This window comes from Protopterus annectens, chromosome 1.part2 (genome assembly GCF_019279795.1).
Source record: "Protopterus annectens isolate FY-2018-M chromosome 1.part2, PAN1.0, whole genome shotgun sequence".
Lineage (NCBI taxonomy): Eukaryota > Metazoa > Chordata > Ceratodontiformes > Protopteridae > Protopterus > Protopterus annectens.
Window position 1 is genome coordinate 178,314,898 of NC_056727.1, and position 25,655 is coordinate 178,340,552.

Genomic DNA, 25,655 nt, shown 5'->3' on the forward strand with positions numbered 1-25,655 from the left:
TCAGGTCTATAAGGACAGAGGCATGTCTCCTCCAGGTCAGGTGAGAGCTCATTCCACTACATCGATGGCTACGTCTGCTGCCTTTTGGTCTAGAGTGTCTTTGGATGATATTTGTTCTGCAGCTACTTGGTCCTCATCTCATACATTTATTTCTCATTACAAATTGGATTTGACTTCCAGAAGGATTGCATCCTTTGGCTCCGCATTGCTCCGGAATATCCTTCCATGAGGACCTCCCAGGAGTTTAGTAGCTGGGACTGTATCCCACAGGTTGAAGACCAAATAAAGTAAACTACTTCAGATAAAGAAGTTATGTACTCACCATAACGTTCCAGCTGAGTAGTTCTATTTTATTTGTCTTCAACCTTCCCTCCCTCCTTCCTCAGACTTTGGCATATGAACAGCCTACGGGCTGCACTTATAGGTCACAAGTATTTTTTCAGGTTGGGTTATCAGTATAAGGTTAAGCAAACTCGATCTGGGGGTTGGAAGGTAGTGGAGGTGTATTATGGGTAAGGGGAGGAGCTTGGAGCTCAGAGCAGATGCTAGTAAAGTTGCCGTCTCGGATCCGATATGGATCCAGTATCCCACAGGTTGAAGACAAATGAAGTAGAACTACTCGGATGGAACGTGATGGAGAGTACATAACTTCTTTATTCGTAAAGTAGCAGAAAGTATTCTAAGAACTAAACAAACATGGGAATTGAGAAAGGAAATTTTGCTGATAGGGATGACTGCAATTAGGGTACAAAGAATAGGCAAGAATGGGTGGAAATTTACTGGAGGAAACCGGCAAAGGAACCAAGATATTGAAAACAATTAATTGGAGAAGGAAATGTAACAGAATGGGAAGAGGCTAAGAAGACATTTGGACTGCAGGCTAGAGACTGCCTTGCCTATAAGGGATTGATATCAGAGTATAGACCAAGAGAAAGGGATAGGGGGATGCTAAGTGAAAGACCTGCACTGGTAGAGTTTTTAGCTGAATCTGGAATGGAAGCTGCTGTTAAAAAAAAAAAAGGATAATTAGTAAGCCATATAAAATATTGCATGATAACTATAGGGGTCAATCAGAGGAGGATAGAAAAAACTGGGAAGAGAAATTGGATAAACAATTCACAAAGAAACAATGGGAGCACCTCTGCGTGGCTCCCAGATATACAGTAAAGTCTAGAAGATTTAGGATTTTTGCTTGGAAGTGTTTGCATAGGTATTTATATAACGTAGGTGTTTATATACTCCAAGCAAACTCTTCCTGAGGTAGATGGCAAGTGTTGAAGGTGTAATAGGAATGAAAGAGATAACTGGGAACATATGTTTTGGGAGTGTGATGAGGTGTCAGACTTTGAAAATGTCCTGCAGAGTACTGTGCCAGATGGGCAAGCAAATGGATGTAACTAAGGAAATTATTTTTTGAGCTGGGCTACAGCATCTGAATTGCCTAGACATGGTACGGCCTTGTTAAGTTTAATTCTGGTGGCTGCCAAAAAAGCAGTTACTAGAAAATGGAAATGAAAGTCTAAACCAAATGTACTTGAAGTAGTGAATGTTGTAACAGAGAGAAGATAATTGGAAATGAGATCTTTTGAAAAGGATAGATTAAATTACATAGAAAAATTGTGGAAACAGTACATGCAGAAAAAGGTTTGAGGAAGAATGGGGTTTAAGTGAAGGCAGGATTTAGCCAACCTATTTAATGTTGGATTGATTATATTGTACAAAACAATACATGTGATGTATAATGTTTATAACTGTGAACAAGTTAATATGGTTTGTTTTCTTTTATATAAATTTGTTTGCCTGTGTCACAAGTGATACTTTTTTAAACACCTTTTTTGGATTAAGAAGAGCAGTAGCTCCCAGATTGTTGGAGTTCTTGTCACTAACATAAACAAACAACTCAGGAGCTTAATAAAATCCACCAAATCCAAGTTTGAGGCCCAAATAGCTACCCAAGCCAAAGACCGTTACAAGACATTTTTTGGTTATGTGAGTAATATCAAAAGCACAACACAGCAATGCACTGAGCTGATTGCGAACGATGCTACTTACACTGAGGCTGAAAATATTGTGAATGTACTTGCCGATAAATTTAGCGCTAACTTTGCCCCTTTCTTCCCTCTGTCTGTCCCTCGATATATCTGAAATGGCTTGCTTCCTGACCCACAAGACTAAGTCCTAAAAGTGCTTTAAAAGCTAACAATACTTTGTCAACGAATCCTGACAAAAAGCCTGGATGAGTCTTAAATAGCATGAAGCACAATTTAGTCACACCCCAAACAACGCCGTTCAATATGAGCCTCCATACAAGTTTTGTACCGAGCAAATGAAGACCAGCTACAGTCATTTCCCAGCATCATTTGCAAAGCCATGTAAAGACTTATTGCGGAACTAATCAATCAGGACATAGGAAACCTCCAAATAATGGACCTGTCTCAGTTTGAATTTGTCAAGAGCAGATAATGCTTACTCTAACATGGTAGATGTTTTGAAAAGTCAGCAAAGCAATGGATGAAGACAAAACAGTATACACTGCATACCTCTACCTGGCCAATGCTTTTGATGCAGCTTCCCACTTGGGCATAGTAGAAAAGCTAAATAAACTGTGAATAAATCCCTTTGTCACCCACTGGATTGCCAGCTGGCTCACAGAATGCAAGATATCAAAACTGGGGAGGCTACCTCCACAAAGAGACCAGTCAACAGTGGAGTCTCCCAGGGCTTTGTGCTGGGTCCTCTCCTGTTTAGCATCTACTTTTCTGAAATAAAAGTAATTACCAAAGGGCTTTGGCTAAGTTTGTAGATGACTGCAAGCTAGGGGCAGTCATTGAGGCCCCACATGATTTGATCATCCTTCAAGAAGGTTTGTCCCAAATAAGTAACTGGTGCCAAAATCATGGACTGAAACTAAATGCCAAAAAAATACATTATTGAATCTTGTGGGAAGTCCTCAATCCCAAGTAGCTACCATATTAACAATATGCCCCTAACAGTTGATCCCGTTCTTCGGGATTTGGGAACTTATGAGAACAGTAACCTAACGTTTGACTAACATGTGGCCATTGTTTTAAGAAAGTCCTTCTATATTGCATAGCTTAAAAACAAAGGGATTATGCCTAGATCTAGGGATGTCATTATGCCCCTTTACTTGGCCCTCATTACACCAGTCATTGAATATAATGCCCCATTTGGCATGTATCTTTCCAGACTCATGCAGCAATGGAAATACCCACAGAGACACCATACTAAAAAGATACAAGGCCTAAACATGTCTGACACTGCCTGATTTAAAGCTGTGTCACTATACTTTGTGTCCTACAGACTGCTAAGAAGTAACCTGTGTCTGGCATAAGAGGCATCCTCTGACTCATTACTGATGGATTTACTGCACATTAGCAAGTCAGGTGACATTAGACATATTCAGTTTAACTGGAACTAAAATAAGAAAAACCTAGCCAAGCTAGAGTTTTCACTGTGTAATTCCTTAAAACCTCTTATAAAAGAGGATTATGGCATGTATGCAAATGACCCCTTAAGGACACCAGTATTTCACCAATATGGCAATTCTGAAAGCCTATGACTCACTTCCTTTTTAAGTCATTCATAAACTAACTTAGGCCAATAAAGCTAAATGCAACTAGCTGTGTACATGCAGGTTTCTGTCTTCTTATGATGTCATTAGCATAGCATAAGAGGACTGTTTGCTAAATTTTAGAAACACAGGATTGTTGTACCCAGCTCTTGTACTTCACCATTAAGGTGTTTGCAAAGTATCCCATCTAACAACTAAATAAAAAGTAAACAGGACACACAGCCAATCCAACTGGGGAAAACAGCAAGAAAAACCTAGCCAAGCTAAAGTTTTCACTGTGTGACTCCTTAAAACCTCTTGTAAATGAGGATTATGGGATATATGCAAATGACCCCTTAAAGACACCAGGTGTTCCAGCTATATGGCAATTCTGAATGCCCATGACTTATTTCTTTTTAAGCTGATTATTGGGCTAGTTCAGGCCAATAAAGCCAAACCCCACTAGCTGTGGGCATGCATGTTTCAATCTTCTTATGACATCACAATAATCTAAACCTGTTCTGCAACATCAGCAGAATGGTTTGAATGGACAGGTCTGTCTCACAGTGGATATTGCTACTGTGTAACAGACTCCCAATCTACATAAAATATAGTTCATCCCTATTCATATTCAAGCACAGCTGGATTTGTGGATGGGAAACAGAACATTTAACCAAGGACTGCCTCCTATACTACTAATGGACAGAGGCAGCTCCTAAATGTTTTATCCCATGCATGGGTCTGCTCAAATAAGTTATACTCATTAGGGTAGTATATAATTATTGACCATGGGATGAATAAGGCCAATCTCTAACTAAATGGAGTAGGTTAATTTGAGCACAAATTGGCTAAGCTTAAAATGGCCTTCAAGGGCAGCTAGCCTAGTACTTACCAATGAATCTGTGTATTTCATTTGCTACTGGATGACAGCTGGCTTAATCAGCACAGTTTTATGCTTGAAGGAATTCATTAAACATCATATCAGATTCCAGCTGCCCACTTGAGTGAACTGTTGATAAGTGATTGTTAACCCCTGTCATTTGTCGTATGGAAATGCTTCAGTATGAGTGGAGCCCACATTCCCAGCAACATTCTGTACTGATGCTTACTTGTCTGTCTTTCTGTTGTCTTACTAGTATGTTTGATGTTTAGTTATTACTGGTTGAAAATCCATCAGGAGTTCCCCCAGGGAAAGTAAAGTTAACCTTGATTTCAAACTGATTTGGTAAGATGTTAAACAAGGATTGCCAGAAGTTTTGCAAACCAAAAAGGAATAGACAAACTGAGGAAAAACAAGAAAAGCAATGGACAAAGTACACTCCAAGCAATATCAAAAGTAATGATATTGAAGTTTAATAAAGTAAGGTTAGCGCTTTTGTGCAGGTCTGTGTCTGCACTTCTTCAGACGTGCAGGCACTGACCTGCACGAAAGTGCTTTGTCCATTGCTTTTCTTGTATTGCCAGAAGTTTTATTTTGTTGTATAATGTCTATTAAAAAAAACAATAAAATAGATGTATATACTACTGCACACATGCTAATAAGAGGTTACCCTCGCAGGCTTGATATCAGTAAGTCTAAGTCCGGGTCTTGACCATTTTTGGTGTTGGACAGACCTCTGCTTCGATAGTAGAGGTTGGCCATCTGGGAGCCACGTTACCCTCTCCTCAGTGTAGGAGGGGACCAGTGTCAACCACTCAGTCCCACTCTCTTCCTGCCAGTTCTTAAGAGTACCTAAGCCGCTGTTCAAACTAAGGTCATTCAGATTGTAGTCAGGGCTTTCCTAATGATCATTTCTAATTTTTTTTTTGTAGACTATTGTTGATTGTGTTGCATTTCTGTGTGGTATATGAAAAGTTGATTCATTCATTTGTGTGCTTTCCTGCCATTTCCATCCATTTAAGACATTTCGGAGACTGTTGTCAATTAAAGATACTTCAAAAGTAACACAAACAGCAACAAAAAGGTATACCTCTAAGGATAAACATCCCAAAACACTTCAATAATCCCGAAAGCAGATGAAAAATAATAAAGTGTACAAGGGACGAAACAAGGCAGATAATTCAGAAATACACTGTTAATAGGCAAGTCCTTTCGCACCCATTCAGTGGTGCTTCATCGGACTATTTAAAACCAAAGAGCAAATCCATAAATAGAAATACATAAAATACTTAGTCTCTGACATCCAGTCAAATCTAGGACATCATGATTACGTGATTAAAATCAATGGTTAAATGCTTATACTAGGAGTCATTGAGTTCAAATAATATACTTCATAATCAGAGCTTTTTTGGGCCAGTATGTGCCGGTACGGCATACTGACACTTCTGCTGCTCTGTTTCTTAAAAAAAAAAAAAAAAAAAAAAAAAAAAACTTTCTTCTTAAGGGCGTTCTTCTTTAAGAATGTCCTTTGCATCGGGTCGCACAGATGCAGAAGACCTTCTGCGTCTGTGTGATGTAAGACCAATCATTTACATCTTCCTGGTCCGCGCACGTGGAATTTGAATTCCTGAAGACATTTGGCCTGTGGACTGTGACCAGACAAGTGAGTGGTAGGTGTGCGTGTGTGTTTAAGTTTAAGAGGAGTGTCTGTGTGTGTCTGTGCAAGAAACAGGTAGGCAGGTGTGTGTGTCTGTGTGTGTGTGTATGTATAAGAAGTAGGTAGGTCTGTGTGTATGTGTGTGGTACTAATCTATAGAATAACATTTGGGGTTAATATTCAGGACCATGCTTGATAACATTTATTTAACCTATGCACTACTAGGACTGGCATTCATTTACAAACTAAAGAGATTGTGTGCTGCTGTGTCTGAGCTCCAGGTGGCTTCTGAAATGTCTATTCTTGCTCCTGACTTTGTGCTGTGTAGCTTCATTTCTGAATTTCTCTGGGTTTTGCCTGGCCTTAAATGGTTGTAGCCTGATTCAAAAAGCACAAACCTGACAATGTCTATAGCAACAATTTATTATGTTGACTAATTTCTCTTAATATGGCTACTTAATGTAAATTAGCTGAGAGCATTCTCCAAACAGTAAGCATCAGACAAATGGCAGCTTCCAGGATGCACAATTACATGCAGCAACTATATTCCATAAGTTGGCATAATTCCCATCTGCTGGGGTCTGTTTGCAATAGCTAATGAGTGAGCTGGGATTTTGCAAATGTCTGCCCATGCATTCGATTCTTAGCTGTACTGGATAAAAGTAATCAAGGGCATAAGGGAAGAATGGAAAAGAATACATATGAGTCCATGATAAGCATGCTTTGTATCTCTGTCTGATGTATCCAAATCACTTTCTCTAGTTTATTTGCTTGTACTCACAGAGATGGTACCAAAACTTCTTCCTACAGCTGTGCCTCCAACATTAGCAGAAACAAAATCTGCTCAGCAAAGTGCTGTTCACACTCAATAACTGACAGAGAGAGCAAATACAATTATAAATTCACAGACCTGTGGGAGAGGCTTTACTGAAGATATGGACAGATTTAATTTGTAAAGAACATGGTTTAGTGACATGACACCTAAGTCAAACAAAGCAAAAAAGGTCTTCATGAAAAAATGACAAAACTGTTATCTGTAGGGGGATGAGAAAGCTTCCCCCTCCAAATACCCTCCCATCTATTTAATACAAATTGATTGTGGTCACAAACCATGCAAAGAGGTGATCCTCTGCCATTTGGCAGCAGCTTATGGACCACTATTCAGTATTTATGGAACGTGGAGTAGGAATTAGTGACACACCCTCTCAACTGTCCAGAATTTTGCAGAATGTCCAGATCTTTGCTTCATCTTTTCAGTTCATTCCTCATAAAATTTGTGGTTTTCTGGCAAATCATTGAGATTTAAAGTCACTAAATGAGACACATTTGTATTTCTTATTTCATATCCTTCAGAATATGTATGCTAATTAAAAACCTGTTATTCTAGCAACTTTCTAAGTTTATAAGAGCAATACTTCAAATATGTCACAGTTTTTGGCCTGGCCCCTGCCCCAGAATTTGGGGGTTTGTCCAGAATTTTTACACTAAGAGTTTGAGCGGTATGGCTAGTGATACGTTCAGTACTACTGCATTGATATTTTGCTACAAGTTTAACCTTTTTATTTGTTATGGGTTCAAAGTTTTACATTATTTCCCTGAAAAGTCCTACATTTATTTCTCTAAAACCACACTCCCATCAAATCTGCTCCAATCCAGCGGATCATCTAATTACCATTCCCAACCCTCATTAATCACAACACATTACCTATTACTACCCCACCTCCCATCCCTCCTTTTTACATCATCTCGCTGATTGATGTATCTCCTAACCTGCTTACATTTCCTTACCTCCCATTCTTCATCCACTGTACAATCTTATAACATGGCTATTTTAACCACCCCACACCAAATACAAATACTACTCTTATTAACACTCTTTCCTCCTCTTAACGTTGACTATCTGCTAACCTCCTATGAACAAACATTGTACCTCTCCGTATCCTTCCCCTCCAAACACACTTTAACACTAATACTCCCTACCTCCCAAAACTTCATAAACATCACATACAAACCCTGCTACCTACAAGCCAAATATCATAGACTAGCACACATTAAGTATACCATTCTAAATATTAGAAAGTTGAATAATCAATTAGAGTTGGTAGAAGTAAAATGGATTTTTAGATTGCGTGCTTATGTTTTTCCAGGGCTTAATAATCATGTTAGCCTTAAACCGGTCTTGGAAGCACACCCATTAAAATAAAATAAGATAAAATAAAATAAAATAGAATAAGATGGGATGGAATAGAGTAAGGTAGAATTAAATAACATCACAGAATATATCATGATTAGATAATAATATATATTATAATTGGTATGAACATTTTTTTGTATGTTGTTTTTATTCTATTCTACTTTATATGTGTTCATTTATCTGATGTATACTTGTCATGCTTTGTTTTGTTTTATATATATTTTTATATGAATATATATATATATATATATATATATATATATATATATATATATATATATATATATATATACATACATAGTTATTCATTCATGGTTTATGTGTTTGTTAATGTTTTTTATATACATAACTTTTTTATTGGTTTTTACCATTTTTTTTTTTTGTTTAACATGGGATGCATTTTATCTTTAGTCAGCATTTGCTTTACTGCTGAATGGGTTAATTAGTTAATTAATTGATTTTTTTCTGCTGTAACTGGATTGGTTAGTGCCATTTCAAATGTATTTAAATTAAACTGATTGCTTGTTTTTTGAGATCTGATGAAGCATGTTCTACATGTGAAAGCGCTTATCTGTTGACTACACAATAAATCTAACTGAATTTTTCAGCCTGGTGGTCCTGCCTTGTGATTTTACCTTAAATATTAGAAAGTTACTTTACTATTATTACAGGCCTCGGTACCTATAAATAAAATATACCTCCACTCCTTACTAGATGGGGATATCCATCCCAACCCCGGCCCAAACACCACACTTCCTACTGACAAGTGCAACTCTAACAATAGTAATACCCTGGCCTCTACTAAACCTTCTAACTGTCTCTATAGAGCTCATTTCAACGTATGCAGGATCAATAATAAAAATGACCACCTCCACGCCCTCCTATTTGACATCCTATGTTTATCTGAAACATGGCTAAAACCTACAACCAAAGACAATGAAATCACCCCACCTGGCTACAGTATTCTTAGACTAGACCGCACACCCATAAAGGGAGGAGGGGTAGCAATCCTTTACAAAGCAGAGCTGCAAATCAGCACTGCAAACCTTAAACCACCTTCTGACAATAATGCTGAAGTCCTCATTTCTAAATTTTAGGTTAACTCATGTAAATCCATATACATCATCTGTATCTACCCTCCCCCAGGAAATAACATTAATACCATTAAAAATATCCTTAACTGACTCTCTCTTAATCTCCCACAAGAAACTATAGTCCTAGGAGACTTTAATATAGACTGGAACTCCTGTAGTAATGTACACCCTACGACCCACATTACCCTATATGGCTTTTCACAGTATATTAACTCCCCTACTAGAATTAATAAACCCAGTAACAAAGAAAGTACCTTAGACTGAATTCTGACTAATACTCCTCACCAAACATACAGAGTAGGAACCCTCCCAGATGACCTAAGTGACCACTCACTAACTTATATTATCAGGCATAAAACCAACCTAACTTTTCCAAACACTTTCAGGACAAAACGCACCAAAAGGTATTTTAACCCTGAACTCTTCCTAACAGAACTTATACACTGTAATTGGTATCCACTTAAATCACTCCCACTAAACAAAACTGTGGAATACTTAATTCCACATTCTTAGCCATCCTTGACCAACACGCCCCAATTTGTTCTGTTAAAAATAAAACTAAGCCTGTCCTCTGGCTCTCAAACGCTACTAGGCAAAAGATCCTTCAGAGAAACAAATCTTGGGCTAAATGGCATAATACTAAGGATCCTACAGATCATCAAACCTTTAGACAACTAAGAAATCTTGCAAAAAAAGCCATCCTCTTAGACAAAAAAGACTATTATTAGCAAATACAGCTAACTTACCAAAAAAAAAAAAAAAACACAAGGAATAGCATCAACAAAGTACTATACCCAGGACAATCCAGCACACTTAGCCCTGAGAATCCCACTTATACTGCTAATGCCTTTAATTCTTTCTTCACACACGCCATCCAAACTCTTGCTAGTCAACTTTCTCCAGATACCTCAAAACTGCCTACAACTCTAACAAGCCCACCTCCACCTTTTCGTTTACAACCCATTTCTACTTCCTTTATCTGCTCCCTTCTCCAAAAACTATAACCTACCACCCCCTCAGCCGACCATCTCCCAGCAGAATACCTGCAAAAAGGGGCTAAAGCCTTAGCCTATCCCATCTCCATTCTTGTTAACCGTACTATAAGTGAAGGTACCATCCCATCTATCTGGAAAATTTCTCATATCCCACAACATAAAGGTGGGAACTCTTATGACGTTTCTAACTACCGTCCTATAGCTCTACTATCTCCCCTAGCAAAAATAATGGAGAAATGCATCCATAAACAGCTACTTAACCACCTACTCCAAAATAACTTGCTTGCCAACTGTCAACATGGATTCAGACCTTTCCATTGTACCACCACTGCCCTTCTATCCTTCACAGATTGCATTAACAAAAACCATAACAGCAATACACTTTCCTCTGCAGTCTTTATTGATTTATCTAAAGCTTTCTATATGGTCAGTCACCAGTTCCTTATAAATATACTGAAATCTCTTTCTCTTGAACCTCTAGCAATTAATTGGTTTAAATCTTACTTAGACAATATACAACAGGCTGTACTACAACAGGCTGTACTATGGGACAATAAACTATCTAACCACCTTCCCATTTCCCTTGGTGTTCCTCAGGGCTCCATATTAGGCCCACTTCTATTTTCCATCTTTATCAATGACCTTCACTCTTCAATTCCTCACACCACCAGCATTCAATACGCAGATGACTCTACAATAATCTGTTCAGCCACTTCTTCAACTGAATTACAGTCCCTTACCCAAAATGCATTCAATACTGTTGAACACTGGTTTTTAAACCGCTGCCTCCTCCTAAACCCAAAAAAAACTAAACTTTTACTATTCACTCCAACCCAAAAGTCCACCCTAATAAATTTCTCTCTCACATCTAATAATGGCACTCTTATATCTCCTGAACCAACCACCAAACTTCTAGATATAACAATAGATAGCAACTTTAACTTCGATACTCATATAAACAGCACAGTAAAAACAATAAACAAAAAATTAGAATCCCTCTATAGAATCAAACCCTTTCTTACTCCAGTAGCCAGGACAGCTATAGCCAGAACTCACTTAATCTCCATTCTACTCTGTGCTTCGCCTATCTATACTAACCTTTCTATGAACAACCTAAATAAACTGACAATCTCCTATAATAATATTACCAGATTTGCTACTGCCTCTCCTTTTAGAACACATCACTGTCTTAATCTAAAGCAACTCGGATGGCTTGAATTTCCAGACCAGCTTACTATAGCCCATAAAACCCTTTACCAACCCACCAACACTCCAATACTCACTAGCATTATTACCCCTTAACAATCTTAAGAATTTACACTCCTCTAACAAAATACTTATCAATACTTGCAAAACCAACAACTTGGCAGGAGACTCCCTCTTCTCTAATGCTGTTGGAAAGCACTGGATTCTTTTACCCACTGAACTCATTTCTCTGTCTTCATTAACTCTTTTTAAACAGAAGCTAAAACTATTCCTCCATATCCACTGGTTATGCCCCTGTACTAACTTTCCACCCTTACACTAATGAATACTCACCTTTATAGACTTACCCTTAAGAAACCAAAGACTGTCATGACAATTAAAATATATGTATATAGTAACATCTCTTGTATATTTACCTATTACTATTTGAGTTATGCTTATGATGAGTACTGTACTTTATATTACCAACAGCTGTTTGACTGTTGCAACTTTTTATATTGTATATTGTATCTGTCTTGGAGCTCATCTCCCCATATTTTTTTTTGTATCTATCTTGGAGCTTTTCTCCCCGGGCCTCTACTGAAAATGGACATGTATCCAGTTAGACTAGCCCAGTCAACAAATGTAAAATAAATAAAATCATAGACCAGTGTTTTGTGCAGGTTACACGACTCTGGATTTCCAGAAACCTCATCAGACATATACATATTGAGAGATGTTTGACTTATAAAGTTTTCTTCTCTCCTGTGACTGAATCTACTTGGACCTGGGTATATTGTTTTGGATGTCTCATTTCTGACTCCCCCAACTCAGTGAGTATCCTTCTGAACTTGTTTTTAATGAGACTGCCCATGGGACTTTATTGCTTTCATCAAATGTGTCATAGTAAACTGTAGAAGTTATAGCATTGTTTACTCTATCACTTATCCATATTTACTCTTTGTATTGATCATTCTATCATTTGGGATTTATAGGACATGTCTTCCTGTCGGGGGGAGGGGGGTAATACTACCTTCTGATCCACTGACCTGTCCCTTTTCATGCCTTCTCTTCCTGATGGCAACTTTGGAAATGTATTCTTGTGATTAAGCTACAGCAGTCCATGCTTGGGTTTTCCATGAGGGGCTTTAGATCGTCCATGCTGCTCTCTTTCCCTAATTCTGTCCAGGGGAGTATCTATGATTTTTGAAACTGCATGCCAGCTTTGAGAATGAAGACCCTCTCTCCCACAAATTTGTGAAATAACAGGCTTAAACCGAATATATATTTATCTATTCAAAGATTTTGAAAAGAAAAAGCCATTTAACAAAAGCATAATTTATTTGGTTTTACATTTATTACTTGGGTAATTGAATTGTTCTGAGGAGGTTTTTCCTGCCACAACCCATGCCAAGTAACTAAAGATAAACATGTATAGTAAAGCCCAACATTAATAAACAGAAGCTGAAGAAATAATACCATGCAAGCACATATAACATGGAAAAACATGTGCAATGTATAATGTGGTATGTTTTAGTTATTTGCTATTTGTTGACTGAGTAGATGGGCTGGTCTGCTGACCCTTTTTACCCATAACTTAGTCTCAATAGAACAGAGCAAATATGCAATTATATAAACTGAAAAACTAAGCAATACAATACGGATGAACAAATAGTGAGGTAATTGGTGTGGATTAAATTAGGCATCATGTGTTATGCAAATGCTGTATAGATATTTAAGTATATTATTAAATCAAACTGTCATGAAGTCTAAAAAATGTTACAGATAATAATGCAGATGTACCATTTCACTATTGTCAGTTTAGTAACATAGGTATCCATTGTCCCTAAAGCACTTACAGCTGGAGTCATTCATAAGATGACTTCCCCAAGTCTTTTTTGAAATCTTTTATGGAGGATACTGCCTTACTTTTCATAAATGCTTTTTCTCCTATTGATATTTTGAAGGGTGAAAGGTATAATATCATTCTCCTGCTTCTTTGACAGTAAGTTTGTTCTCTGATTGGTAATTTGTTTCTTGGTAGAGGACAGTAGTCATGTTTTAGAATTTTGAAGAGGATACAGTTTAACAGATCTGTCAGTAACCGGTAGCCAGTGGAGATCTTCAATGAGTTGTCGGTGATGTATTTATGGATTTGACAGCAGTGCAAATCTAAAAAGTTTGTTTTCTGTAATTTGAATCATGTGGGTATTGTAGGAAGAATGCAGAGACAGCATGAGAAGACGATATTCAAGCTGGGGCAGAAGTGTTATTTTGGTGGCAGCTGTTCTGGCTGCTGGAGAAAGGAGAAGATAAATCATATAATGGAGTTTTAGATGACTTTGGTTGTGATATATTGTCAGTGTGGGGTGAGAAGATAAGAAATTGGTCTAGCATTAGTCCCAGGTGTTTGCATTCAGATACATTTGGAATTATATTATCTAGTATGTCTTGGAGGTGGATAATGGGGCACTTAGCAACTTTTTGAGGGTGTGGTGGAGAGATTAACTTGTTTTAAAGAGACTGAGAAGGAGTTTTTACAAGCTGTCTACTTGCACAGTTCTGAAAAGCTTGTATGAAGCTATACTTGAAGGTCAGCATGGGATTTAATTTGGCTTCTAAGAGAAAACGATCACTACATGAAGAAAGAAATTTAGTGTTTGAAGTTCTTGTGTTATATTGTGTTATACCACTGATAAATATTGAGAAAAGTAGTGGGCCAAGGACAGATCGAAGAAAGAAATTTAGTGTTTGAAGTTCTTGTGTTATACCACTGATAAATATTGAGAAAAGTAGTGGGCTAAGGACAGATCCTTGCAATACTCCAGTGTTAAACATGTCAACTGATGAATATTGGTTATGGGGGAAGGTCTAAGAGGGAGGTAGGAGTGCATGTGTGTGTAATACTTCTCAACTGCACAGATTTTCACAGAATGTCCAGATTTTTGCCTTATATTTTTGGTGTGTTCCTCATAAAAATTGTCCCTTTTTTTTCGAGAAATCACCAGGATGATCTAAGGATTCAAGTTACTAACTAATGGCTTGCATTGAGTTTAGTTTCAGACTTCATATCTTTTAGAAACTGTATTCTAACACAAATCATGTTGTTCTATCAACTTTCTGAATTTATAAGGGCAATATTTAAAACGTGTCCCTAGTTTTGGGCCTTTGTCCCCCCATTATGACAGGCTTTGCCCAGACTTCTTGTGCTAAGAGGTATGGTGTGTGTGTGTATGTGTGTGTAACTGTGTAAGAGATAGGTAGCATACCCTTCAACTGCCCAGGTTTTTGCAGAATGTCCAGATTTTTGCTTCATATTTTTGTTTTTTTCTCATAAAAAGATTGAAGTTGCTAAATAATGACAGATATTTGAAGTTTAGACTTCATATCCTTTAGAAAAATCCATACTAACACAAATCCCGCTATTCTAGTAATTTTCTAAATTCATGAGAGAAATATTTATAATCTGTTCCTATTTATTTTAGACTTTGTCCAGATTTCTTGCATTAAAAGATTGAGGTGTGTCTGTGTGTGTGTCGGTGAAATTGTCCTAGTTAGGGTTAACAGGTGGTTAGTAATTTGCTTGGCTCAAGCCCTGTACCTTAGCTACAGGAAACAAGAGCCTGAATCCTCTACCCAAAATATGCAACTGTTTTGCTTAGCAAATGGTATCACTGTTGTGTGTTAAGAGTTTTAAAGCAGTGTTAGTAGCACAGCAGGTAGCATACTTTTGTTTTCATGCAGAAGGTTGTGGGTTCTATTCCCACAGCATGTAGATGTTGTGCTGGATTTTAAGAGGGTGGGGTGCTACAGTCCTAAGTATGTCTTCCTTTGGATAAGATGCCTAGTAACCTTGAACCTGTTTTAGTTTGCCATCCATTCCCTATTGCAATATTACCAGCTTATCATTTTTAATGTAACATAGGCAATTTATTCTTCAAGGGCAGCAGGCAGTGAATTTGTTGATGAAATACTTAAATATAATTTTTTTTTGCTAGCAGCAGCCTTTTCATCAGTTACAGTCAGATCTCTTTAATGTGCAATTATCCAGATGACTTTTACTTCTGCAGAGACTGTGCATATTGACTGATATTGGTGGGTTGTAATGACAGAAGTTTGAGTGGTCTTTTATGGTTGAAATGTTCTGAATTGGGCATTTATGGCATTATTGGTTCATATGTTGTGATTCTTTGCTTACTGGCTATAAATTTAAAATGCGTTCTTCTAACAAGTGGTGTATTATACAAGAGATATAATTTGTATTAAATTATAATATATAATAATTAATCAGGAAGGTGAATCAAATATATTTTTGCATAGTCCTAAAAATGCGTGCAAGGGATCTATGATTTTTAAACAGCCCAAAGGTAAACTTAATCTGCCACTGGCCATATGTATTTTCTTTAAATGTGAGTTTCAATGCTGTTTCAATTAATGTGAGTTTCAAAGTCACAGAAGTTTTAATGCTAAGTCTGTTTTCATTGCAAGACTGTATTGCTTTGTTTAGCAAACTTCTATCAGCGTCTGTGCTGGAAAATTTGAAATAAAAGTTTTAAATTAAATCCAAATATCTGTAATCATTATAGAAGTAAAGCAGAAAGCAGTATGAACACTGAGAGTTTTGAACAGTGTTTTAACAACTGGGGAGAAAGAGCCAAATAATGGGACACTGGAATGGCTGTGTGTGGTGGGGGTTGACCCAAATGCAACATATGGGTACCACCATCTGTTTGTTTACAAAAAAAACACTGTTCATGATACAATAATCAAATAAACATATAATTAAAATTAAAAAAAAATCATAAGTAAAAATAACTTAAAACAAATCTTTAAATGCTTGTTTATTTATTTTAATGGATTTGCTTATAAATAAGTTTTTAGGGGAACGTTAGCATTAAGCTCAGGAGGCTTATCTGCATGTAGTCTAACAATCCGTTTGGACTCGCATTGTTCTAAAAGATTATTGAGATCAACCAAACGTGAATTCATATATACAATACATGTTTGGCTAGGGCACTTCTATCAGTGTCTTTATTTCTATTGGCATTCAAATGCTCTATTATATGCTCACGAAGTGAACAAACCGTCTTCCCAACATAGAAAGAGGTACAAGTAGAGTACTGTGCAAGATGCACCACAAACTGGGTGTTGCAGTCTGCAAGAATATTAAACTCAAAATACTCTTTAGTGATGGGATGACTGAAATCAGAGTTGCTTAATAATACACTGCAAAAATTACATTTTCCACAAGGCAGTGTCCCATTCTTACACTGGGAATTCTGCCTACCCCTTGAACATAATAAACGTTTCAAGTTTTTCTTGTTCTTATATTGAAAGCTAAGTCTGTCACCAACTACCCTCTGTATTTTTTCATCAGACCTAAGAATGAACCAGTTATTGTTAACTATCTGTTTAATAATGTCATTGTCAGTAGAATAATATAAATTCATTGATATAGAGGAAATTCCAGTTCCCTGTGAGGTAGAAGCTTCAACAGCTACCCTTGCTGGAGTGGAACAATAAGGTTTAGCAGTACTGTGTCTTAACTTCTTGACCTGTTCTATGTTGTCATTAATTTCTTTGCACTTATAACCATGATTCAAGAGGTCTACTTGAAGCTTCTCATGTCACTGTTAAATTTTGAATCGTTATTCAGTCTAGAGGCGCATTGATTCTCTTATAATATTTTTATACGCACGAGGGGGATGCATACTATGTCTGTGTAGAAAATTATTTTACATGGCTTAATGTGCAACACTGAACTAAAAATCCCATCATTGTTCTTAAACAGTACCACATCTAAAAAATCCATGGTGTTATCTGAAAACTTGTGAGTAAACGTTAAATAGCTAGTACTTGACTGAAAAAACTCTATATATTGATTTCAAGCATAGGTGGAGGCATCCCATAGAAAAAAAGTCATAATCGACGAATATGCGATAAAAGCTGACATGTCTTCTTAATTCATGTTTTCCCAAAGGTATGTTTCCTCCTATTGAGCCAGAACAATATTGGCGTAGCTATTGGCACATGATGTCATAATCTTTTGGAACAATGCGAGTCCAAATGGGTTGTTAAACTACATGCAGATAAACCTCCTGGGCTTAATGCTAACATTCCTCTCAAACCCTATTTATTAGCATGTCTATTAAAATAAATAAGCATTTAATTATTTGTTTTTAGCTATTTTTACTTATGATTATTATTTTTTTGTTTTGGATTTTAATTATATGTTTATTTGATTATTGTATTATGAAGTATATTATTTGAACGCAATGACTCCTAGTATAAGCATTTAAGTATTGATTTTATTCACTTATTCATGAAGCCCTAGATTTAAGTGAATGTCAGAGATGATGTAATTGACGAAGTAGTTTATGTATTTCTATTTAAGGAATTGTTCCTTGGTTTTAAATGTTCTGATGAAGCAGCGCTGAATGGGTGAGAAAGCGCTTACCTATTAAACAGTGTATTTATGAATTATCTGCCTAGTTTTGTCCCTTATACACTTTATTATTTTTCATTTGCAATTAAAGACACTTACAAGATATGGTCGCATGCATGTGTGAAGTTCTTGTACTAGGTATGTAGCTATGTTGATAGAAAGACAAAATGTTGACAGGGAGGGCAACAACCCTTAGTATAGTCTCTGTATTAGGAGTAATGTGTTGGAACAGTTGATACCACAGCTTGGAAGAAAGCTAAAAACAAAAGCAGCATGAATAAAAGGTAGAGGAAATTTCAGCTCTATTTTTGTAGAAACATTAAGACCATTTCCACGAAACCCCGCAGTAAACATTTGTGATGTGTAGGGGTCTGGAAGAGAAGTAAAAGTGTAATTGAGTTGAAGGAGGCAATTGCCAAGTCGAAATTAAAAGAGTAGTCCTTCACTGCATTCAAAATGCTTGTATACAAAGTTTGAGGGGAAGATATTCTTTATATCATGATCTAATCTGTCACATTTCTGCCTACCTGTGATGTTAACTTGCTTTTTAATAAAGCTACACACTGAAGAATGCATCCTTAATGTACATCATCTAGTTGTCCATACATATTTAACCTATATTACTCAAGTTCAGCTGCATGGCAAGCCAGCATCCAGCACTGACAAACACTTGTTTAATTCACTATTACATGAAGTCTGCAGTACCATATAGAATACAATAGGTGTTACTTTGCTAGGTCAGTTTTACACTTCTTGTTGATGACTATGCATTTGTCCACTAGTGTCTTTGGATTTTAACTAATTGAAACTTTATTATGGCTTTTCAGCTCTACAGCTGTATACATTTGAATCCAGATGTTTTCAGTTTTATATAAATATGCACATGCATAATTTTTGTAACTGTAGAGTGAGCAAGAGTAAGGGGAGAAAACATTATCAGCAAGTGAAGGAAGAAAGCAAATAAAAAGTCAAATAATTCTAAATCTGACAAAATTATCTGCGCCTGTATATTAAATCACAGGTTTTCAGTTTTATATTAATATACACAAGTGATTGCACAGTTATAAAGGGCACGAGGAAAAACATTGTTAGCAAGTCAGGGAAGAAAGCTCACAGAAAGTCAAATTTTACTTTTTTATTTTCATTTGATAACCAGGTAGTGTCCAACTGAGCCAGAAGTCCATTTTCAGCCGAGACCCGGGGAGAAAAGCTCTGAGGAATATTACATAGTTTTGCACTTGACATATGACTATTACAGTGATTAGACTGCATAAGTAATACAAATAGATAATTCAGTTGCGAAGTTCTTAACATGGTGTCTAAAAACAAGTAACAGTAGTAGTCCTATACAAACAATACAACAGTTGTACCATATGAAAACAGAGTACATGTTAATAATTTTTTTTATGTAGGATAACATAACACAAACTGAGAGGAGAGTAAGAAGGCTTAAATAGCCAGGAGATATTGAGAAAGGGTGGTGTAAAGATGGAGATCATTCTGAATCTGCCACTATTATTTACCCCTGTATGTCACTAAGACCTTGAGCTGTATAACCGTACAGACAATGAACAAAATGAAAGAAAGAAAAATCAGAGGACTGTATTTTTATTTATTTTTGTTTGTGCAAATGCACATTATTAAAAAAAACTTTGAGGCAAATTGCTGGCTATATTCATTCAAATTAGGCCTTATAAAATAGCTATGAAGGAGACAACTTTGGTCTGAAATCTAATGAAAGTACAGTTATATACATGTACATTAGATGTCTGAATAAGAAGAGCACTGCTGAAGTATATTATTCATGGGAGTTAGACAAAAACAGATGACCGATCTTCCAGCTTGACTTGAAGAGCTTTGTACTGCCAGGCATGGAGCAGGTGTCCTGCTGATGTCACTCTAATGCTGAGTCAGAAAGGTAGGCCAGCCTGTTTGTTCCTTTTTTTTTTTTCACCAACAGGATGGGCAAGATAGTGTTGCCTGCTGTCTCCTAACCTTTCCACTCTGCATCTCCAGCACCTGAGTTGCTACTTAAATTCAGGTCTTCTGGAAAATAGTCAAAGCTTTATGTAAGTATGACACAGAGCTGGGCATAAAACTCTTTTTATTATTTAAAAATTATGACCTGTAAAGCCAGAATGTCTTAGCATGTGAGCTTCTTCATCCACATATAAACACTGCACCAGATATTTATAGTCATGTTAAATAAAGTGAAATATTCTTCTTGCCTGTATTTATTCCTTCACACTTTTTTGGTATCTGAGAAGAGTGCTTATGAAATAATGAAACCAATGATATTGTATGTTGCTTCCCTATCATCACTTTTTTTCTACAATACAATATTTTTTGTTGTTGAAAATAAATAAGCTGCAATGCAAAAATATTTTCTATATCTGTTAACCCCATGCATGTTATCCATCGTCTCCCTCATAACAGTCGTGAGCACATTTTCTCCCTTGCCACTAAAGAGTCACCCTCACGGTTATGAGAGATGAGCAGAGGGGAACCATCATTAAGCTAACCATGTTAGTGTTTTGTGTTCTAATTTGTATCTGCTGATGCATGTCTTAAGAACATTTCTGTTTTAGTCCCTAGCCTATGCTTCATGACTGAGATGCGCACTTTGAATGCAAGGGCCTTAAGTGCCCTTCTCTTGCATGTTGATGTTCCTACCCAGACATTTATTGAAGGCTAGCCTTATCAACCCTACACCCATTTTTCATGGCTGTATTTTTTGGCACCTACAGGCCGCTGCTTGACAGTGAGCAACCAACCAGAGCCTCTCCCTACTCACCTCAGAGAGGGCAAGGCAGCATCAGCCACTTACTCCCACCATCCTCACATTGCCCCTCCAACGCTAGAGCTGCAGTTCAAACTTGAATCATAGCCAGGGTTTATTCATCTAAGCCACAGAGCTCCATACCATGCAAGATTGTAATCTCCTTAATTAGATACACTCTACACCATATATTTCCATACAAGTAGAATGAAGTTAAATATTCCTCTAGCCTATATTTGACACTCGTGCGTATCAAGGGTGTAAAACTTGTAAAAATTCAAGACCATAATGCTGTTTCTTACTTCATAATGATCATCTTTTATTCTGCAGAAGAGTTTTTGTTAGTACAATAAAACTTCGAAGTAAGGTCTGTGTTTTGCTATTATTTCTCTTTAATAGGTGACTGAAACAGTTCTTATTACCATCAAGACTATAATGCTATGTATTGCTTCCTTGTGATTATCAATTTTGCAAGCACAGTTGTGTAGTAGAATGAATGACTTCCTTCAGAGACTATATTTTTACAATGCAGTACTTTGCACAGCTGAATAAATGCAGCATACAGCTGTGCAAAGACCAGTATCAGAGGAGAGTCAGTATGTTCCACAATGCTGTAACATCCAAACATCTACATGCAAACACTGCACCTAATGAAATTTACAGTCACATAAAGTAAAATTAAATTTTCTTTTCCATGTTTATTACTTGGCAGTAGTGGATATTGGAGAACATTGCTTGTGAAAGCATCATGACCATAATGCTGTGTGTTGCTTTTCCGTTATCTTTTTTCTGCAGTATGTTTTATTATTAAAAAAAATAAATGCTAAGTAAGCTTCTATGTAAACATTCAAACACTGCACCATATTGTATTTTTTTGTCATGTTAAATAGCATGAAACATTCCTCTTGTGTATATTTAGTTACTCTTACTGGAGGGTAACAAGTAATGGCACCTGGGAAAGCAGCAAGACCATAATGTGTTAAGATGATCATGGGGAAGCAACATTTTACAAGAATGCATTCACTCCACAGAATTAATAGATCCTGCAGATGTTGCATCTTATTGGCCCCAATTGCTATAATTTGTTAGCTGAAAAACAACATTCAATCATTCATTGACCAACATCACAAGGCACTCAGAGTAAACTGATTTTACATGCGAGGGAAGAATGGGGTCATCCAGTGTCACAATCTCTCAGAGGAGATAATATGGTATGATAGTCCCTCAGAGGAGGGGCAGCAATGCAAGAATGGCTCTAGGGTGGGTGTACAGCCACCAAGCCTTTTATGTGTTAGCTTTTATCATGGGGTGCATGGGAACATACACTCACACAGGCAGGGTGACCCCCAACAGTGTCACTGGTCTGATGACCCCAACTAGGGGAGGGATTGAGACTTATACTATACTCCACTATTGCCTGGATACAGACAAGTTCATAGACCATTCCAGTGGCTGCCTGGATGATAGCATCTCTGGACAGCTGTCTGCTCTGAGCTGGAGATAATAACTCTGTGGATGGCATTAGCTGTTCATGTGATCAGTACTGGAGATGGCTGCAACTCGCAAGCTGTGGATATAAATGGGTGAGAGTTGAATTTACTCTTGCTGTCTTGGCCTGGACAGTGACTGCAGGTTTTCATACCCAATTAACAAAAATCTTCTCAGCTCTGTTCTGACCAAAGCATCTATGGTTCACCCTTTTAACACCTATATTGGTGGCCTAGCCAGTGACACCATCTTACACACATCCTTTTAACCACAGGCCATTCAACTCATTAAAAAGTCATACTTCTACATCCAGTTTGACAGCTTGAAGGGTCCCAATCTTCAGACATGTTATCTATCCCAACAACACTGAGAAGTATACCGCTAGAAATGTTGTCTGTCTCAGTAAACTTAATTTTCTATTTTTGTTCCTTTTTGGCATGCCACAGCTGAACATCATCTGCCCCCAGTTTTTCTCCAAATCCACCAGGTCTACCTTACATAACCTCGATCTGGCTAAACCTGACTCATGTCTGGGGCTGGTAAAGAGAAGACCCTAGGGCATTGTCACACTGCTGCTGGGGAGTGTTTTCTTATCCCCACCCCTGCCTGTGCCTGATAAACACCATAAGGATGACATGTGTAACGGGCAGCAGTCTCCTGAACCACCCTTCACTTCCACAATGGGCTGATGTCTGCAGGACATGACACCCACCTTCTGGTAGCACCTCTCAGTTGTTTCCCACAGTCTCCACCAAGATGTTCAAATTGCAACAGTGTACCTTGAGCCTGTACCCGTCCCGCTCCACCCAGGATGGGTACACTTGTCCTGTTAGCACCGCTGACACCTAATCGACTAATTGAACCCAGGTTGTCTGTGCCCTAACCAGGGCTTTATCTTTCTATACCCCAGCACTGGCTATACGCTTAGTTGTCATTTCATGACAAAATATAAAGACACAAATCCAAGTTCAAATTCAGTTCCTTGTATCTTAATCTGGTATGTTTTCTTGTGATCAGTGTGTTGCCTGTTCTCATATTTTTACAGGGAACATGTTTGTTTTTAATCATAATAATTTCACACTACAATTTCATGAACACTATGATTGCAAATCTATTAATGTTGTTTATGCTGCAGTATGTAATTCCTGCCCAGCTTTCTATATTGGGAAGACCACAAGAATGTTGTCTTCCAGAATTAAAGAACATTTAGCTGCTGTTAGAAACAATGACACTAGAAATGCTTTAGCAAAACATAGATGGGTATGTCACAATTTTACTGGCTTTAAATTTCTTGTTTTACATAAAATAGATTATTTTTTTTGAGATGTAAATAACCTATTAGAAGTGAAAGAATTACTATGGCAGCTAAAACTTAATGCAGATTCCCCTCCTGGGTTAAATGAGAGTTTGCATGTTAAGTGTGCTTTGAGGTTGTGACGCTAGATCTCTTTTGATTGACACCTGTTTGAGTCACTTAGGCTCATTTATTACAGTTGATTGACAGTTTTACTGTTGTTACACTATTGATACATATGTTTACATTGCAAGGTCTTAGTGGTTAGAGCTGTTTGATAGCACGCTTTACATGCATTTCCTTACTATATATTTGAATACTGCTGTGTTTCCACATCATTTTTCTGAAGAAGTCCTATTAACTAATAAAGGGACGAAAGCTTATTACCGGCTCCTTCATCTTCCATTCGTTTTGGAAGTTTTACAGTTTCATATATATATATATATATATATATATATATATATATAATATATTTGTGTGTATGTATGTATATATATATATATATGTATGTGTGTGTGTGTATGTATATATATATATATATATATATATATATGTGTGTGTGTGTGTGTGTATATATATATATATATATATATATATATATGTATGTATATGTGTGTGTATATGTATGTATATATGTGTGTATGTGTATATATATATATATATATATATATATATATATATATATATGTGTGTGTGTGTGTGTGTGTGTGTGTGTGTGTGCATATATATACATGCACAGAAACACATCTCTCTCACACACACACACACACACACACACACATACACACACCGTTTCTCTTAAAAGCCATGGGTCAAGACTGCATCCGTATAACTCTCGGAATATCTAACTGCTGAAAAAGATTGTGGGTGCCATTGTCTGCCTCCAGCAAATTCCGGATCATATTGTGTATTCCTGTATTAGTAATGTTATTTCCTCATTTGAACTTGGCTTATTAATGCTTTCATGGCATTTTTTGTTGTGTGACAGATTTTCGGTATCCTGTTTACACTGGCACAAGGAAAGCTAATGACTGACTACGGTCCTCTCGCAGGAAACATTTTTCTATCAGCTTGGATCTTTGTAGGCATTGTTTTAACAGGTAAGCCAGTGCAAACTTAATGACAGAAGTTTATCACCTAGCTTTTTAAAAACTACTGTCTTCCTGTCTGAAAGGTATTTATAATAGGTTTTATTTAATTTGCAGTAGTTCATTATAGATGAGCTCACCAGGAAAACTTTAATGAACCCCAAATGAATGGGGATACTTATTTCTTCTAGTGTACTATCTTCACTTAAAATGAGTTTGAAGAGATGATACGTTTTTCATTGCTCACCCTGGAAAGGCTCATTGTATTTTGTTGTATAGTCTGCTGTTTATAATAGTGTATCTGCATGTATTTTAACTTAAAGAAAAAGAAATGAAAACATTTCTTTTTTAGCTCATTCACAAGGACATTTGGATAAATATAATAAAAGATAGGTTGTATATTTTTCATTTAGTGAATGAAGGGAGGTGTATTTGGCTTATTATTTAGTTGATATTTTCATTATTTTCAGTAAAAGCTGAGTAGTAAATAAGGATCACAAAAGTAATGTTTTTTTCTCAACAAAAAGAGGAATACCTAATATAAGCATGTAACTGCATTTCATAGGAGCAGATGTGAATACAGTGGAGACTTCATTGAGACATGAAGGCCTACTGTTTGCATTTGAGAAAATGTGTATTACTTTTTCAATTTTTAAAAGAAGGGATGAGAAATATTTCACTATATTGAGCTCCGCATAGTGGGATGAATCCATGAGTATGACATACATAGATGAGACCAGAGTTTGAGTAGTCTCATACACTGGATGAGCAGGATGGAACTGAGTGGCCAACGCTAACTTTGACATTCCAGTGGGTAGGGAGTAAGTGTCCTGATTGGCTGCTTGTGACCATGCAAGCAGAGGCCTGAGGTAACAGAGATACAGCCATAATCAGGAATGAGGGCTTGGTGTTATCAGTATGGTGACATTAGCCATCATTAACAGGTGGATGATAACACGCACATGCATGGAGATGATACTGTAGA

The 25,655-nt window shown here is 37.0% G+C and overlaps 1 protein-coding gene across 1 annotated transcript in view; it reads left to right on the top strand.

The window, feature by feature from the left end:
- Positions 1-25,655, top strand: part of FLVCR1 (FLVCR heme transporter 1) — a 927,801-nt gene that overhangs the window by 692,902 nt on the left and 209,244 nt on the right. Inside the window, exon 8 of the mRNA XM_044055488.1 lies at positions 24,571-24,682. Within this exon, the coding sequence (XP_043911423.1) occupies positions 24,571-24,682 (112 nt within the window). The remainder of the gene's footprint in view (positions 1-24,570; positions 24,683-25,655) is intronic.